At 36.7% G+C, this 20,117-nt stretch overlaps 1 protein-coding gene across 1 annotated transcript in view; it reads right to left on the bottom strand.

The window, feature by feature from the left end:
- The window catches only part of LOC123704558, a 47,847-nt gene that overhangs the window by 21,646 nt on the left and 6,084 nt on the right, over positions 1–20,117 (bottom strand). Inside the window, exons 5-22 of the mRNA XM_045652936.1 lie at positions 19,988–20,092; positions 18,529–18,608; positions 17,837–17,916; positions 17,261–17,378; positions 16,342–16,478; positions 14,692–14,802; positions 14,229–14,343; positions 12,603–12,669; positions 11,305–11,455; positions 10,437–10,521; positions 9,786–9,855; positions 9,421–9,488; positions 8,384–8,472; positions 7,548–7,815; positions 6,838–6,958; positions 5,398–5,523; positions 3,805–3,899; positions 644–3,069 (exon numbers count right to left, since the gene is read on the bottom strand). Of these exons, the coding sequence (XP_045508892.1) occupies positions 644–3,069; positions 3,805–3,899; positions 5,398–5,523; positions 6,838–6,958; positions 7,548–7,815; positions 8,384–8,472; positions 9,421–9,488; positions 9,786–9,855; positions 10,437–10,521; positions 11,305–11,455; positions 12,603–12,669; positions 14,229–14,343; positions 14,692–14,802; positions 16,342–16,478; positions 17,261–17,378; positions 17,837–17,916; positions 18,529–18,608; positions 19,988–20,092 (4,312 nt within the window). The remainder of the gene's footprint in view (positions 1–643; positions 3,070–3,804; positions 3,900–5,397; positions 5,524–6,837; positions 6,959–7,547; positions 7,816–8,383; positions 8,473–9,420; positions 9,489–9,785; positions 9,856–10,436; positions 10,522–11,304; positions 11,456–12,602; positions 12,670–14,228; positions 14,344–14,691; positions 14,803–16,341; positions 16,479–17,260; positions 17,379–17,836; positions 17,917–18,528; positions 18,609–19,987; positions 20,093–20,117) is intronic.

The following is a 20,117-nucleotide window of genomic DNA, read 5'->3' as shown; positions in this document are numbered from 1 at the left end:
TGTCAACTAGCTTACCGCCTGCGGCTTCGCCCGCTTTGTCTAAAACCTAATAAATTATATACTAAAACCTTCCTCTTGAATCACTCTATCTATTAAAAACAAACCGCATCAAAATCCGTTGCGTAGTTTTAAAGATTTAAGCATACAAAGGGACATAGGGACAGAGAAAGCCACTTTGTTTTATACTATGTAGTGATTACAACAGAATATTACAAAGTGTCAGTCAAGTAGTCTGTGAACTAGAGGAAATTTCTTGAATGGGGCTACACGGCAGCTTTCAAATATACAAAAGATTCATCAAAATCGGTGCACGCAATCGAAAATTGAAGTTACCAAAAACAAAAAATAACGAAGAATTTTCTCCGATTTTCTTGAATTCGTTGATAATAATTATTACAATAAAGGAAAGTTAACGTTAACTAATTATTAGATATGATTTTGCTTTAGTTTTTATTTTTGTTTTATAAAATTATATTTCTGTTTCAATTATATTTGTTTGTCTGTCTGTTATTAGAATATTGGGACATGAGAAATTTTTCGCAAAAGACGCGGGTTCGATTCCCACCTCGTTATCTAACTATTCTTCAAAAATATCACAATAACAAGCATTTGAATGCTATAAACTAAATATTAAAGAACTTACCTATAACGGACAGATTTTTGTCCTCCTCAACTTTAAGCGTTTCTTCTATATCTTCGTCCAACAACCTTGCGTCTATACTAGAACATATCGATATCACATGCTTCTTATAAGTCTCTGGAACCGGTAAACCTTGCGTTATATACGATTTGATCGTATAAAAGCTATCCAGAAGCGATTTTTCGCCTTTCGACGTCAATATAGCTTCGCATTTCGCTAGCAACGCTTCGTTTTTACATTTCTTCTCGTCTTTTTCAACTTTAGGCTCCGGTTTGGTTTCTTTAACTGGCTCCTTGTTGACTTTCTTGACGGGTCTAACGTTCGCTTTGCCTATGATCTTGCTCAAGCCTTTGGCTGCTAATATTTCTGCTTCGCTCGCTTGGTTTTGATTCTGGTTTTGAGGCGGTTTTGGCGGCGGTTTTACTACGGTTTCCTGTTTGATTTTTTGAAACGTTTCCTTTATCGATTTCTCTACTTCTTCCAACTTATAAAGCATGACAAGCCATTGATCACCACATAATGCTGTTTTGGGAATACTCCTCATGTAGTTTCTATTCATTTCGCGTAATCGATTCATGAAATAATCGATTTTTATTTCATTCGGTATCGTCGTGAAGTCCGGTGTATTGTCTACTCTAGTAACTTGCATGCCTGTCAGTTCTTGTATTACATTCGTTGCTAGTTCTGGGTTTAGTAACACCCACGTGGCTAATTGCTGAGAATCAGCGCATCGCTTGATCACATCATAGTATTTGAATTTCAGGCTTTTTATTGAGGATTTTTTATCTTGCGACATATTGGATAATTTCATTATTAACAAGTCGAATGTATTGCCCGCGGATGTGCTGAGTAGTTTGGTTATTTGTTTCAACGATTCCTTTGATTGTGGACAGCCTTCTTCGTCGTCGGAATCGCTATCTATAGTTTCTCTAGCTTCCTCCGCTTTCTCTATGAGCCTATCTATTTCCGGTCCGTGCTGTTTGCACGTCATATCCTGTATGTGCGAGTAGAATTTCTCTAACATCCCTTCTACTTCATTTTGTAGGAATTCCACGGGTATCGTTTTCACTTTAGTCGCTACGAATTCTTTCCAAAAGTTGAATTTTGACCGCATAACACCTTTCAATTCGTCCATACTGAGAGCGTCTTTGACTGCTTTCTCAAATAGAGTCGACGCTTTTAAGAAAGATTCAGAATTGACGTTTTTCGATATCGTCAAATCCTTGTCCTCCAAACACTTGGCAAGTACCGGGCTCTTGCTTACGTAATCTAACACTTTGCTACACGCGGCCGATTCTTTGACGTCCTCCTTCTTATCTTCAACATTGTCCTTACAATCTAAATCATTTTCTATCACTATATCGACATCACTCCTAACCCTAGGCTTATTTTTACGTTTGGCAGTGTTCTTAGTAACTTTAACACTATCACGTTTGTTCAATTTCAACTCGCGGATCTGTTTCAGCGTTTCCGGCGTCAACTGAGCGTCGGCGTTCACTTCCGGCAGACTATTCATAATGGACGCAAATTCTGGTAATTCTAAGCTAGCGTTCGCCAATTTGGACGCGATCTCCGGCATATTGGCTAGTATTTGGGGCATATTTTCAACAATTTCCGTCAATTTATTCCCGTTCGTCACATATAGGTGCAAATCATCCGATTCGATTTTCTCCAAAAACTCCGGGGAGTTCTTTTCTAAATTCATCATGACTTCCACAATTTGTTCTAACGACAGCGGACCGTCGGCGTCATCTTTTTCCTTATCATTCTCAGCGCTATTGTATGTGTTGATAATATTCTGACATTCCTCCATCGCCTTTTTGATTTCCAGCCCAAACGTGACATATTTGAACACATCCTTATTCTGAGCGGCTTCAACTTCGACGACCTTTTCGTTATTCTGTTCCTTTTCCTCTCTTAAAAACTGGCTAACTGGCAACATTCTCTGTGGCTTTTGGTACACGGGCATCGGTTCGGACGTCGTCGGCGACATTTCCTGCAACGGCGGACTAACGGAATCGGGATATTTCTCCGTTTGCATATTGTACTCTTCCTGTAGGTTATTATCTAGGCTGTGTAACGCGAAATTGGCGAATTTCGCTAGACAATCCTTCATTTCCTTGCACAAATCCGCGTCTTTCTCCCCGACTATTGTATCCGTGTCACTCAGATCTTTCTCTAGAGGAAAAGCTTCAGGCGCCTCGACTTCCGACTTTACTGGTTCGTCGTCTATTTCTTTGTATGGAGACTTTAAGTCAATCGCGTGAGCTTTGCTCTTTAGCATTTGCAGTATTTTATGCGGTTTGTTGATCACTTGAGAGACGGGTTTTAATTTTCTTTTGGGCGCGGTGAGACGGGGCAGTTTAGAGCTGATCGCACGCAGCTTGCGTTTAGGCAAATCGTCTATTAAGGTGACGCTGTCTGGTAGGCTGGAAGGAAAATTAATGCATTAAGGGCCGATTTTCCAATCCTTGGTTAAAATTTATCCGTCCAAAAGTATTGCACGAAAATTTTAAAATGTCACCTGTAAACTGTCATATACAGACAATTAGAACACATTTTGAAATCGTAGTTTAATACGTTATTCGATGAATAAGTTTTAGCCAAGGATTGAAAAAATCAGCTCTAAAACGTAGTTATAGACGTTTCAAAATTAAATTTATGCATACATTTTAAAAGACTGATAAAGATTTGGATTTTAAAATGAATTCCAAAGTTAATATCAATAAATCAATAAATATTACTATGTCACAATATCTTAAACAATCCTTAAAATCAAACAGTATTAAAATGTATATGCTACACGTAAATTATCTCGCATGCCATTATAAATAATTTTTATAATGGCATGCGAGATATTTAGTGAGTAGTTTATACATTAAAGTGAAAATTTCAAGGTCAATTTCAATTTTTTCACGAATAAAGTGACGATTTTGGTATCTTTGAATATTGCCAAACGTGTTTCACTTCTGACACGTGTGTTTCGCACACACGCTTTTAATATTTATATTTATAAAGCATTTGCATACTACGAAAACCAAAATATCAAATGGTATTAGTAGGAAAATGTTTTATGGAAAATGTTTTACACGCGAAAATATGATCGAATCAGCTTGTGACGTCATAGGTGTTTAAACAAATTAGGACTTTGTCAGACACATTACCTCTCCCTCTCTTGCCGCAACTGATCTTCGAGCCACATTCTCAGCCGATGATAGTATAGCTGCTGATCTCGCATGTGCATTACTTTGCGACGTACCTATGAAGAAATGTCAATGAAAAATATCAATGAACAAGTGATAACTGCGTTAAAAACAACCATCTTCAAACTTGCACATTTACAAATACAGACAAAAATGCTCATAAAATAAAAACTACTGGACCTATCCGAATTAAATTTTTATGGGACCAATTCGACACCATCCCGCGTCGAACAAAAAAAGAATCACGTAAATCGGTTCAGAAACCTCGGAGTAATCGGTGTACATACATAAAAAAAAACATACCGGCCGAATTGATAACCTCCTCCTTTTTTTGAAGTCGGTTAAAAAAATGTTAAGGAACATTATGTCATCGTAATAACATTATTATTGTTTGTATTCTCATAATGTTAAATGAAGTGTAGTTATAAGTATTTTTCTTTCAATGTCCTTGTGTTTTTTATCACGTATAATTGTAATGTGTAAAATAATTTTTTGTACTGTGTAAGCTTTGTTGTTGCTGTTGTAATGTTTATTGATATCTGCAATAGTTACGGAATAATCGCCTGTGCACACTAACGCCGTTAGTACACCGACGCATTCGCGTGCTGCAGCGAATCTCTGCGAAACTACTGCGTAGCGAAATATCTGCGGAACGTTAGTAAACAGCAATGTATTCGCAACTTTTTCGCAATGCGTCTGTGTAATGGCCATTTCGCAGTTCCTTGCGAAACAATACCGACAAGGACGCAACTATCTCATCTATCTATGTGCTAGAGTGAGACATATCATATGCGAAAACCTGCCATACTACTGACAGATTTTTCGTTGTTTCGCTGCCGTACGCGAATGCGTCGGTGTATGTAATGCCGCCCGTCAACACGGGCGGGTCATTGTGAGGGCGGATCGTCCTATTTGTTGATTTTAGGCACAGTTTGGGAGACTGTGCCTGACTGTTTTAACCTTTTAGATGACATTGATGACTCAACCGACCTGCCGCCGTAACGATTAGTCGTAAACGATTAGACCCTATATATATATATATATATATATACCCTCCCGGAAGCGCTGCAAGTGATACTCGGGGCAGTGGTTCGCGGAGGGCAAGCGGGGCGGAAGCTAGTTTAGCAATAAAGCCGCCAATTGCTTCTGATATCTTTGTAATGTAAAACTAAAAATTGTGTGCAATAAAGAATATATAAATAAATAAATAAATGGTTTAGTAAATAAGTCGTGTCTTACGGGTCTGGGATGTTACTGTACACGTGTGTGTGTGTGTGTGTGTGTGTCTGTGTGTGTGTTTGTGTGTGTGTGTGTTTGTGTGTGTGTGTCTGTGTTTGTGTGTGTGTGTGTGTCTGTGTGTGTGTTTGTGTGTGTGTGTGTGTTTGTGTTTGTGTGTGTGTTTGTGTGTGTGTGTCTGTGTGTGTGTTTGTGTGTGTGTGTGTTTGTGTGTGTGTGTGTTTGTGTGTGTGTGTCTGTGTGCGTGTGTCTGTGTTTGTGTCTGTGTGTGTGTTTGTTTGTATGTGTCTGTGTGTGTGTGTCTGTGTGTGTGTATACCTCTCTGAAGCGCTGCAAGTGATACTCGGGGCAGAGGCTCGCGGAGGGCAGGCGGGGCGGCGCCGCGGGCGGAGCGCCCGGCACTGGGGGCGGCGGCGCCGTGCCGCCCACCAGCGCCGTGCACACCTGCGGGGTATAGTATGTGAGATGTGAGGGACAGACACACAGACGGATAGATAGATAGTCAATCGGGCACATATACTCGGATTTTTAATAAGACGAAGTAAACTGACGTTTACTAAAAAAAAAAGTTTTTGATGAAATAAAAATAGCGTTGTCGCAAAGTTTGAAAATCAGGAATGTATGAAATTGCCTCGATCGTCTAGTGAATACAATATAACATCAAACAAACACAACAGTGACAACAAACACATCGTAATTAATTACAATTAACGAAAAAAATACAAAAACAATAACGTAAACGGCGTAACAATAAAAATAAAAAACTGATTGTAATTACGTGCTATTATAGTAGAGCCATTTTAATAGGCAACATTTGACAGTTCAACAAAATTCAACAACGTAACCTAGTAACGACGACATAGAATAACATGATATTTCGTTTTGTTAGAACTGCACATTTGCTTAACTTTTTTAAATTACGATTACATATTTATAATAATAATGACCAATACAAGTAATTTTAAGATTTCATTTTACTGATAAACCATTCTAAACATAATAAACAATTTCTGAATTGAAGAACTGACGTCGCTACAATTTTGTGTCAATAAACCTTTTTTCTTTTTAAATAACAGAGATGTTACTCTAAAAATCGAAATCTGACTTCTAGAATCGAATGCATTGATTACTTGTGAATAAAAATCATCATAAATTAATAAATTCGATTGACAAATGTTTCAAATCCGTATCGATTAATTCACTTTAATCGATGTTTTTATACAAGTTACATCTCTTCGAAGATAAAATTGATAGACGTCAAATGTTGCCTATTAAATTGGCTCGACTATAGTAACTTACATCTTATATAGCTTTATATATTAACTAGCTTCCGCCCACGACTTTGTACGTGCATCCCCGTTTTTCCCCGTTCCCGCAAGAATTTCGAGAAATCCTTTCTTAGGGGGCGCCTACGTTATGACATGCACCTGCATGCCAAATTTCAGCCCGATACGTCCAGTAGTTTGGGCTGTGCGTTGATAGATCACTATATCAGTCACCGTTGAGTTTTATATATTATATAGATAATTAGAAATAATGTTATTTTATAGTTTGAAATGATGAACTATTCACACTCATTGTTCATTCATCTGATTGAATGAGAACTGAATTCCTCACTTTTACTTTAAATATGGCAACATTATTTTACAAAGTGACATTAGCTGCTGTCAGTTTATTTTGTCTAATTAAAAATCCGACTATAGATAGATAAATATATACAGATAGTTTTTTATATCTATCTTTAGATATCTCCCATACCGTAGACAATTTCTTCTGTCTTCTATAGACTTGCAATTGCCGACGGTGCACTTCCGGTAAGCGGCGATACATCGCCATCAGCTTCCTGTCTACTTCTGACAGACCGACATCCACGCGTTTTCTGTAAGAAAAATATTTGTTAGTTCATTTTTTAACGTGATTTAGTGTATGGGCATTTATTTGTTGAGAGTATGACGCTATTTTTGCCAATTACGTTTGAATGGTTTTGTTATTGCATGTACATTCTTACTATTTATAAAGTTTTTAAGTTCAAAACGAATTATTGGAATAAAAAATTGTAGAAAACCTTTTTGAAGAAAATAAGAAACATACTTTGGTAGTTTTCCAATTACAGAGAACTTGGCGCCCCCCACCCTCCCCCGCTATATATATGTCGCAGGCAAATTGTATAATGTCACCGTTTACAAATGCTCGGCATTTTGTAAAATGCTGAGGATTTACTCTTTCCAAAATTCTACAAAAAGACGGTCGCGAGCCGTCGGAGCTCCACTTCGGGGGCCTCCTATTTCTGTGTAGTTTTAAAAACACGAACCTAACCTAACCCACCCCCTTATCCAAAGGAAAAATTTCTGATTACGAATTCTCGACATATTACAAAATGCCGAGCTTTTGTAAACGGCGAGATTATACAATTTGCCTGCGACATACCCACCGTATGTCGCAGGCAAATTGTAAAACCCCCCGCTCACCTCGCGCCCGGCCCCTCGCGGCCCGCGGGCCAGTCCCCGCAGTGCCGCAGCACGCGGTCCATGAGCCGCTCTATGGACGCAATGGACCGCATCAGGTGCCGGACAGTTCTGCACAGCTCCCCAGCACCTTCACCAGCCGGACCGCCCTCCACAGCACACGCAGCAGCTACCAGCAGTTCGGACGCAGAGTCCAGTGTCGATCCGGACAGGCTGGACAGCGATCTGTCCGTGCGGTCCGTGTGATCGGACGCGGTGTCCGAGTCGGACACTGGAATGTGTGAAAAAATACGCTATAACATGGTATACGTCTATACATACATTGACGTTATAAAATCATAGATTTGATAACGTCAATGTATGTATAGACGTATACCATGAAAACATAGGATAAAAAGATTCGAAAATTCCATGAGAACTATGTGAGCAAAAAGCTAGTTATTAATAATAATAAAAAATCACTCGTTTGCATTCACAACCGGATTAGTCCATTATTTTCAAACAAAACCAGATAAGTATATTTTAAATTCTTGAATAACTTCTAGACTATAAAAATTTATAAAATTCTTATTAGTCATGCAACAATAGATCTAATTCACTTACCTATATAATAATACAATGTTATGTTGTTTATCATCTGAATATATTGATACTAGTTTTTTAGCCAGTGTGAAAAATTTATTTTTGCGGACTAATCCGGTTTTGTTCCCCAGCTCTTCAAATAGTCAATACAATTTTTTGCCATTAAACTATATTCATAATGTGTAACAATCATACATACAAACTTTCTCATTTACAATATTAGTAGGATTTTCATAAAAAACATAAAATAAACTTACAATCATCCAACTCGTTGCTCATAGAGTCACTGCCGTCCATGTCCATCGTCGACTTGACCAACTCCAAATGTTCCATGCTATCTGGAGGTCTGCAAAAACAAACATATATATTTAAAAATGAATCACTGAATTATTTAGATATACAAAAAAATTCTAAAAAACTAATGATCCGGTGAAAAGTTTGTACAGGCATTACTTCCAAATCGTATACCTATATGGATCAAACTTTATTCTGTGTGAAAAAATGAATTACGTTGAAATATTCCTGATATTGTATATTTCAGTGTCATATTTTATTACTGTAATGCAGGTTCAACACAGCTGTGTATCAAATAACTATTTGCTAAAAACAATTTAGCCGAATTATTGAAAGAAATCGTAATTTTACTGGCGCTTCTCACGTATTATTATTATAATTTATCATCAGCAGTATCTGAACTAAATATTTTTCTAGCTTTTCTGTAAAATTTGTTATTTAAGAGCCAACAAAACGAGTGAGAGAATTCAAAATTAGGTTTCCCTATTATCTATTGCTGTCGCGCTTTGCCTCAAGCCTCCCCCGTAGAGCGCGACAGGGACAACTGCAGCTCGATCAACTAAAATTCAAAATTAGTTTTATGGAAGACGGAACATAACGGAAAATCTGTCCTATTTCTGACGTTTTGAAAGATTCATATCTTTTTTAATAATTAAGATATGACAAAAGGAAAACGTACGAACATGGCTAAAGTTACCATAGATTAATAGTACAAAATATATTGCTCTAGTGGCACAAGGAGGTGACCAGGGAGGAAACAGGGGACTACGTTTGTATGGAAAAACGGCTCTTTTGTTTGCTCTTAAGGGCCGATTTTTCAATGCTTGGATAAAACTTATTCGTCGAATAATGTATTAAACTACCATTTTAAAAACGTATTCTAATTGCCCGTATTTGACAGTTTACATGACATTTTATTGGACGGATAAGTTTTATCCAAGCATTGAAAAATCGGCCCTTAATCTACTAATAATGTATTTCATATATTAATTGCACTCACTTAGCCCCCGTGCCGGCGCCATGCTGCAACTCTCTGCCCGTGCACTCCGGTCTCACGTCGTTTAGCGGCTGAAAGACAAACAATAAATCTATACTAATATTATAAAGCTGAAGAGTTTGTTTGTTTGAACGCGCTAATCTCAGGAACTACTGGTCCGATTTGAATTTTAAGGAAAAATTTAGCAAAAAATTTTTTATTGTAATTTTGTTGTTTAAGTATTTTTTACGTGATCAGTGTATGCAAAACTACAAGTACCTTCGCACTTAGTATATCCATAGTGGGACACCCTGTATATTGTAGGTTATAAAAAAAATTAACATATTGTCGTTTTTGTTTTAAACTTTTAAGCTAGAAAATATACAAACCTTTTCATCAGAGAGATCGTCCTTCCCATTGTATTTGTTGACAGCATGCATCATGCCGAAAAAGGAGATCCTAAAAGTAACAACATTATTTTAAACATACATAATAAATATGTAAAAAAATATTTTTCTTAAAAAATACACGGGATAATGAACAAAAATATACGATATAATATACAGTTATTTGGGGTTAATAACTCAGGCCCCGGAATCACAGACACAATAGAAAATCTATTGTGACGGATCGGGCCGCTTGGGGCTCAATGGGTTAAGAAAAAAAAAACAAAATTATCAATAATTTCTAGAATTGATGTACATAACATCCAAATAATTGTAAAAAAAAAATAAGACATTAAAAACTTTCAAAGCAAAAATAACACATATGATACGGAAAAAAATGTTATCTGCCTTGCTAAAAAAAATTTCATCACTTCCTGAGCTCACCCCATACATTATATACTTATCTTCTTCTATATTATAAAGCTGAAGAGTTTGTTTGTTTGAACATGCTAATCTCAGAGACAACTGGTCCGATTTGAAAAAGTCTTTCGGTGTTATCTCGGAAGGCTATAGGCTTTATATCATCACGCTAAGACCAACAGCAGCTGAGCAATGCGGATAAAACCGCGGGGCACAGCTAGTTATTCATATTACCTAAGCAATTGCTTCCTCTGTTGCGCGCAAACGGTCCGCGGAGTGAGACAGTCGCATCTGTGCTTGTAGTCCGACCAGGCGCTCACTGTCAAATGAACAAATGGAGTTATTATAACTGCGTTAAAAACAACCGACTTCAAACTTGCACTTGCAACATTTACAAATACAGAAAAAAATGCTCATAAAATAAAAACTACTGGGCCTATCCGAATAAAATTTTCATGGGACCAATTCGACACCATCCCGCATCGAACAAAAAAAGAATCGGTGTACATACATAAAAAAAACAAACCGGCCGAATTGATAACCTCCTCCATTTTATGAAGTCGGTTAAAAAATATAGCGTTAAGAGGTGGCTCCCTGACATAATTTCTGGCACTGAGAGACCGGTTAGACCGCTCCGGTGCTAGATGCTAACACAGCCGTAATAAAGTAGAATATCGCGTGCGCTCTTTGATCGTGTTCGAGCTCGAAAAATCATAATTTTTTAATAAAAAATGAATCGAATGAAAATATTACAATTACGTAACTGTCTTGTACATGAAAAGAAAAAGACCCAAAAACTCATATACTTTTGTTCCATTTTGATTGTATGTGTGACTGTTTCAGAATATTAATGCAAATTCACATAAAATTTAGGGAGCATCCTCTTGTTGTGTGTGTATGTGTGTGTGTGTGTGTGTCTAGTCTCCACACTAGGATAGTATGTCTCTGTGTCTGTCTGTCTGTGTATATGTGTGTCTTTGTATATCTGTCTGTCTGTGTATATCTGTCTGTGTGTGTATAATATGTGTGTCTGTGTATATCTGTCTGTGTGTGTGTGTGTGTTTCTGCGTGTATATATCTGTGTGTGTGTGCGGTGACTCACGGTCGGCGGGCGCGGTGCGCGCGGCCATGTCTGCGAGGCGGCGCGCGGTGCTGGCGCGGTGGTGCGCGGCGAGGCAGCGCGCGAGGCGTCTGCGCGCGCCGCCCACCCAGCGCCACTGCGCACCGCCGCTGGGGGGCGGGATCAGCTCCACCTGCACAGAATACATAATAGTAGCTAAACGCTACAGAACGGACACTCTCCGCCTCCCGCCAAAATTACACACTTACCTCACCCCGCACGATCAGACATAAAATGGTCCATATTTTTCTACAGGGACGATACGCAACGAAGATTGACAACATTAATCAAAATGACTTAAAGTAATTTTATTATTTTGGATTTGTGATTATCGTTTTTCGTGGAAAATGGTTAGATATTGTGCTGTTTACGGATGTATTTCATCAGAAAAACGCGAATTTTTTTTTTTACGCTAGTCAAAAATGTGCCAACCATAAAGCGTTAACACACACATTTGCAGTCTCTACAATGTGACTGTCAAAACAATAATTTTGTATGGAGTGTCCGGGGTGTGGTATTACAATATTATTTTTCACACACAATACACAATTTAAATTTGCATAGTACGATACTATATGGCTAAGACTTATGTGGAAGGCGTCGGTCGTCTCTAGCACAGGTTTATACCTAGTTGAGGCGATCATCGAGGTTACTCAATAAATGATTTTTATTTTTTATTTATTTATTGCACACACGCACTCACGCTCACACATACATATTACATATACATTTTTTTTAAGCTATTGCATAGCTTCTATCGCGGGCCTTGAGCGCGGGGACCGAGAATCGAGAAATTCTGCAACGAAAAAACCTCACGCTCCCCACTCCGACGGACGGAGATGTGGCTTTAAGCTAATATGAACATTTTGTCTATGAAAAACGTAATCTAAACAATACCTGACATGCGGGTGACAAAGTTTGGCGGGCTGCTCGTAATGGGTGTACACATAGTTTTAATAATTCATCTATTTGAAAAAAAATGCGTCTAGAATTTTATAAGTATTTTTACGTACTCAGCGTATACAAAACTATGGCCTTCTTTGATATTAGTATACCGACGGTAGGACACTCTGTGTTAAAAAAAAATCTTAACCGTCTTAAAATTGTCAGAATTAAACAAAAATTGAAATGGAACCGACCAGAAAGCACCAGCTTTCGAATAAATAATGAAACATTAAAACAAGTTTACCCAGTCGAAAGTTATGATGCAACAAACGCAAAAATACGCAATAGTTTAAGTGCAAAACGGACTCGCGACACTAAAATATGATATCACTCACCTTGAAAGTGATAGTAGACGCGGCTTTGAAATTTTCCAATATTTTGAAAAACCTCTCAACGGCATACCTGTAATGTTATATTATCATTTTTAAACAATCCGGCTGGAAGGACCAAAAATAGTCGGGCCAATCGTACATTTAAAGTATTGATACTGAGTAATAATATATGAACAGTCAAAAACTTATAAATACTGTTAATGGAAAAATACTATACAAACTAAACATTACTTTTGAAAAGAAATAAAACTGCAATTAAATATTTCCGAAAATACCCTTGGCCCACCCGGGAATCGTTCTGATTAAAAATCTGTTAAAATTACACCTCTTTCTTTTGTTGTTTCGATCATTAGAATAAATTTTATAAGGAAGGATGCATATATTTTCATAGTCATTTAAAATAACTAAGAAACGTTATGCCTAATTTCAAATTTTACTTAACCTGCTTGTTCAGTGCAATGACCACCGAACACCCTAGTCAGCAATAGGCATGACGACACTATCCATAAATGATCGTATTAGTGTTTTTAAGGGAAAATGTATAATAAATAAATTCAATATAGTGACTTAAAAATCTTAAAAACACTAAGATTAATGAGATTATCAATAAAATAAAACATTGAAATTCCGCAGTTGGCCATTTTGACTAAAACACGCGTTACGTCACGCTTAAGTAAACAACTCACGTCAGATGTATTTTGTTGTTATGATTAAGTTGAGAATACGCATTTTTATTTATTTTCTGTTGTTTCACGTATGCTTTATCGACTCAGAACAGAAATATAATTGCGAATTCACGAATACGTGGTTTCGGAGTTCTCCGCGCCAACTTTATACAATCATTTCTTATTATTTTCTCGCTTAATATAATTACTAACACATTTTTGAGCATTATTTTAATGTGGATTCACACTGCAATACTGCACACCACTTATAAACTTTGAAATTCGTTTCTATAACACATTAAATCAATATTTTTTTAAATTTTCTTCGCAATGCATACAAATAATTACGTATTTACTAAAGAGTGACGTCACGCTTACGCCATGACACCTCTGAGCTGTTTTGGCACAGTTGATAAATATTTTTTGAAAAATGGCTTTTATCTTCGTTAAATTTAAATATATTACCGAAATATAAGGTTTTTCTTGTATAGTAAACGTATACACACATTACGGAAGAGGATTTCAAAATCTTTCGTCATGCCTATACTAGGTATCGCAGGCGGCGTTTAACCTAAATTCAGTCAGTCCACAAAATAACATATTACCGTCGCGACGCGTAACATTTTAACATTAAACATATAACATAACATTTATTTAACAGAATAATTAACATAATATAATATAACAATTAACGATAGCATTAACAGTTAAACATCAGCCAGTAACAGAGTTATAATAGCAGTGACTTTAGAAATAAATTAATTAGTGTAAATTTTAGTTTGATTTTACAACAAATCCCTCAAACACGCAGCCCACCACTGGGTATATCATTGCACCGAACACTGCTAATAAATATAAATACGTAGATAGATAAAACGTTAATTCACAGAACACCAAACATATAATACAAACACATATCATACGAGCAATTGAAAAATACCAAAAAATAATTATCAACACTCACTGCTTTTCAAAAGGCCGATCGTACGTGCGACAGAGACAGACTTTGTTCACAAACTGATCAGCTGTCTCGTTCTGACTCGCTAGCTTCGCCAAGTGCTGGTGTATTATCTCCGCGCCTGAAAATCGTATAAATAGAAATATATAAAATAAATGCGCTACAAAAAAAAAAAAAAAACTAATCACTATTATTTGAAGACAGCTATAACGCAATCTACTAGGCTACCAAAATAATGAGACAAGAAACACAATTTTTTTTGGTAATTAATTAATCTAAAAAATTTATTGCTCAACTCAATTAGAAATTTTCTTTCGCTTTCATTTTCATTTTCGACATCACACAACACTAAACCGAACCTATTATTATTAAGATAAAACACTTTTCCTTTACAATTTACACTCCCCTCCCCACTTTACACTTTCCCCTACACTTTACACTAACACTTGACACTTGGCACTTAACGCACCTTCGTCCGGCACTTTGATCCTGTGCAAGTGCCACGCGGCCGGCGACAGCTCGCCCGCGTTCAACCGCAGCATCTTGACAAGTGCACTGGCCACGGCCGCTGTGCTGCTCACTGTAATTTGAAAAAAATGTAGATTTATTGTTTTTGAAGTGAAACTTCTTTATCGGGGTTGGAAAAAAATTTAGTGTAACATTTTTTCGTTACGCGTGACATTTTTCCGTTACGCGCCATCTTTTTCTTATCCCTTCGGTCCCTACCACGCGTGATTCGACGTATTTCTGTAAAGTTGCATATAGTAAATATTTTTTTTAAATAAGGTCATAAAGAAGTTTCACTTCTTACGTGTGTACACTAGTACACGCACACATTTTTTTTTATTATAGTTCTAGTGTAATTAGGGTCGACGGTAAACATTTGTAATACTGGTAGTATTACGAGCTTTCAGAAGTATATGTATTGTCTGGTTTCCTTGTCTCTCAGAAATACGGCAGCGGAAAGTTCTTGTTCTGCGTAGCATTATCCATGACTGAGGCTTGCCAAGTCCTTGCAATTGCTTGGCGAGGCTGTTTGCTTAATCCATTCGCTCTCCAACATCTGCCCCTGCTGCACACCACGCGAGGCACAGTCGGCGGGGAAGCTCTGCCCAGTGTTGTCATCTTAGCCCTCTTCGGGCTAAATCTAGCCCATTTGCGGAAGTTCAACCCGTTTTTAAATTTTTTAACCCCAAAAGAGTAATTTAGTCATATTTGGAATGGCTCAAAATTCATTAAAAATTGAGATGATTTTGTAATTTTTTACCATTCTAACATGCTAAAAGAGGGTTTTTTTACTCACTGAGCGTTCCGATTGGCCAATAAAGTTTAGTCAACCAATCGAAATACTCGGATTCGTAGTAATTACACTAAAAACTAAAGTATAATTAAACAAAAAAAAACTACTTTTATGCATTCTGGCGGTACTCGCAACTAAATCGCGGTGAAAGCACTTACTTTTTAGTCATTGTTAACATATGCTGAGTCCATAGCCTTTTCGTAGTAAACTGTTATTTTTCTTGTGTATTTTTCGTTTATGTGTTTGATTTTTACTGCGAATAAATTCTTATTCAATTCTATTCTAAATTATTCGTGATTTTTTCGCTTTAATTAAATTTTAGCCCTTTCTAGCCCTTTTTTATGATAATAATGTTACATATTATGTATTTTGTAAAATTAAATTGTAAAACTGACATGATTAAAAAGACCAACTATGGAGTTTCTCGCCGGTTCTTCTCTGTAGATACTGCTTTCCGAATCGGTGGTAAATGTTAAAAATATGTAATGACGTTTCAAAAGTGCATCTAGAAGAAGTCTAATCTAATATCTAATATATATTATAAAGGCGAAAGTTTGTAAGTATGGATGTATGGATGTATGGATGTATGGATGTTTGTTACTCTTTCACGTAAAAACTACTGAACCGATTACAATGAAATTTAGCACGCATATAGAGGGTAACTTGGATTAACACATAGGATAGTTTTTAACCCGGAAATCCCACGGGAACGGGAACTATGCGGGTTTTCCTTTGCAAACGCGAGCGAGGCGGAAATCTAGTTGAATAATTAAATGTTTGAGTTTGAGTTTGAGTTTGAGTTTTCCGAGCCCCACTGACCGTGTGCAAGCGCCCGCACAATGTCTGCGAGGGCCCGCCGTAACGCGGCCACGTTGCGCGCGGCGCTCAGACACAGCCGGCAGTGGCAGCCGAAGCGGGCGCGGTACGACCACGCGGACTTGACCATGTCGACGGTCCTGGACGAAAAAAAAAAAAACAATAATGTCAAAAAATTAAAAAAAATTTCAAAAAAAAAAAAAATGCCAAAAAATGTCGAAAAATAGTAATTAAAAATTTCCAATAAATGACAATGCAAAAATGTCAAAATTTAATGTCTAATAATTACAAAAAAAATATCCGAAATCAAAAAACCATTTTTAAACTGTCAAAAATATCAAAAAATGTCAAAAAAAAAATCAAAAATACAAGAACGATGTCCAAAAATCCATACTAATATTATAAATGCGAATGTAACTCTGTGCTGTCTGTTACTCAATCACGCCTTAACTACTGAACCAATTTGCTTGAAATTTGGTATAGAGATATTTTGATACTGGAGAAAGGACATAGGCTACTTTTTACCCCTAGGGACATAGTTTATCCATTGTTTAACTTTTTATTTGTAAGGCCGTTATAGTATAAAAATTACAAAAAAAATATCCAAAATCATAAAACCCATTTTTAAACTGTCAAAAATATTAAAAAAAAGAGTGTGTGAGTTAGAAGTTATACCTACTTCTTTGGCGTATGGAAAAATTACTAGAATATACAACTTGAACATAGTCATCAATTTTCATACCACCTAGAACTAACTTCATGCTGTTAAATTTAGGTGTCGGTGTGCGCGCGCATCGTAAAAATTCACACTCATCATTTATCTCCATCGCGCCAAAAGAAGTATAACTTCAAAAACATTTTTAAACTCAAAAATATCAAAAAATGTCAAAAAATATTTAAAAAAAATGTCAAAAACACTTACATATTGGTCCCCATGAGCGTGTACATGAGCGCACTGATTTCACACCACGAGTGGTATACGCCGAGCAGCCACTCCTCGACCGGCTCGAACTGCGACGTATCACCGTCTTGTTCCTCCGCTATGCATAAACACAATACAATTATACAAAAAAAAAAAAATAAAACGGTGTGTCCCATAGACACATAAAACTGAAAGAATAGAATAAATTCGATCGGTCTGGCGGGTCACGAGTGGCCGAGTTGGTCAGGCATCCGTTCCGGATTGGCGTGAAAGTATGCGGAAGAAATCGCTATTTAGCGATAACACCGCCATTTGTTATAGTTTATAATTAGATTAAGTTCATATTTAAGTTTTCAAAGAGCAATAAAGTATAAATAAATAAATATAGCTTTCGCTGTTTCGAGGGCATTTGCCTTCCCGGTATATTACATACAATAGTTCAATAGCAATTAGTAAATAAGAACATTCAATTTCGATTGAACAGTTCGATGGTCGAAATTTATTTTTATATTAATTTCCTGACGTTATCTATTATCACCGAAATATTTAGCTGTATATAAAATTAATTTTTCTCACCGCAGACGAAATGGAACAGGGCGGCCTCGTCCTCCGGAGTGACGACTGGCTCCTCGCATTCGAACATGCTTTCCGATAACCTGAAAACGGATAAACATTTGTGTGTTTATTTATTTTTTAATTAATTTTAATTTTAAAAACCTTTGGTGGCTAATTCAACAGCGTAGTAAGAAAAGCTTTACTTAGTATAAGGTTAGATGATAAATGGGCTAGATAACATCGAAAGAATTTTTAAAATCGGACCAGTAGTAGCCGAGATTAGCGCGTTCAAACAAACAAACTCTTCAGCTTTATAATATTAGTATAGATTCACTCATTGCAGAATTTATTTTTTTAATAGTTTGGCGCATACCGTAAATAAACAAATAAAAATGTGTGCGTGTACTAGTGTACACACGTAAGAAGTGAAACTTCTTTATGACATTATTTTTCAAAAAATAATTTACTATATATGCAACTTTACAGAAATACGTCGAATCACGCGTGGTAGGTATAAGAAAAAGATGGCGCGTAACGGAAAAATGTCACGCGTAACGAAAAAATGTTACACTTATTTTTTTTCCAACCCCGATAAAGAAGTTTCACTCCAATAAATGCACTAAAATTAATTATGATCATTTATTTATCTACTAAAGACACTCATGAGTCACGACTTCAGTAGTTTGTTATATATTTTAAAAATAAATACTCACACGTCCGTTTGCTGGTCCAGTGTGACGTCATCGTCCAGTGGCACTTCGTCGCGTACACTCTCCTCGGCTGACGCAAGCAACTGGAAAATTATTTAAATCACTACATAGTATAAAACAAAGTCGCTTTCTCTGTCCCTATGTCCTTTTGTATGTTTACATCTTTAAAACTACGCAACAGATTTTGATGCGGTTTTTTTTTAATAGATAGAGTGATTCAAGAGGAAGGTTTCAGTATATAATTTATCCCACCAAAAACATAAATGTAAAAATTGGAGCCGAGTTCAATCGTTGACTTAATTTGCCAAAAAAAGAAATGAGATCTAAATGTGTGCCAAGTTCTGCAGACAGTCCAGAAATTTATTTACAAAGATGTATTAAGTTCTTAGGTTGACTGAAAACTCAATTGTTTTATTTTCCCTTAGAGAACAATGTTTATTCCAAAATATAACTTTTTTAATTTGAATAATATAATTATTTTCACAAAGCAAACAACTAATGAGTTAATGACCTATTGAACCCCATAATTTGATGAGGCTAGTTTTTAGAACCTCACAAAACATAAACAGTATGTAAAACTAGCCTCATATATAACGGCAACGATTTTGGTATCTTTGAATCTTGCCAAAGAAGTTTCGCTTCTGACACGTGTGCTCGTCACACTTTAAAAAATGTATTTTCCGTTTTTTTTTTTTTTAATTACGAGATCTGGTGACCTATATTACATGTTTACACCTCCCATAGGCACCAGCTTTTTACACCTGATGCCTGTTCAATCCATACTAATATTATAATTGCGAAAGTAATTAAGAAGAAGCTGTATGTCTATTACTCAATCACGCCTAAACCACTGAACCAATTTTCAACAAATTTGGCATGGAGATATTTTGATACCCGAGAAAGGACATAGGCTACCTTTTATTGCGAAATATGACAAAAAGTAGCCTATGTCCTTTACATAGGCTACTTTTTGTCCCGGGAAAATGACGCAATCCCGCAGATCCCACGGGAACGGGAACTATGCGGGTTTTTCTTTGACTGCGCGGGCAAAGCCGCGGGCGGAAACCTAGTGTTATCTAAAAAACTGTACATGTTATGGAAGGAAATCTATACATATTATAATCAATCTGTAGAAGGGTCTATTCTGTACATTGAAAATATTGAAAAAATAAAGAGAGGGTGGTGTTACTGGATCGATACCAAACCTAAATATGTGATTTAAAATAAATTGTCTTTCTGTCTGTCTGTATGTCTGTATGTGAAGGCATGACGTAAAAACTAACGGTTCGATTTCGATGAAACTTGGTATAATTATACCTAATTAACCTGGGCATAAAATAGGATACTTTTTATCCCGCAAAAATACGTAGAAAAAAAAAAATCTTCATTTTTCTTACTTTTTCCGCGCGGACGGAGTCGCGGGCGGAAGCTAGTAAATAAATAAATTATTAATATTATTCACCTGCAGTATGTCCTCGTGCCTGATGAGGAAGTGCTCGGGCTCCGGGGCCGGCTCTGCGCTGAGCAGCGGCAGCAGGAATTGGCCCATCGCTGGCGGCTCCACCTGCTGTTAATTAAAATAAATAAATAAA

Source organism: Colias croceus, chromosome 30, assembly GCF_905220415.1.
Source record: "Colias croceus chromosome 30, ilColCroc2.1".
In the NCBI taxonomy this organism is placed as follows: Eukaryota; Metazoa; Arthropoda; class Insecta; order Lepidoptera; family Pieridae; genus Colias; species Colias croceus.
Note: the sequence above shows the minus strand (reverse complement) of the source record. Positions and strands in the feature narration are given on the sequence as shown.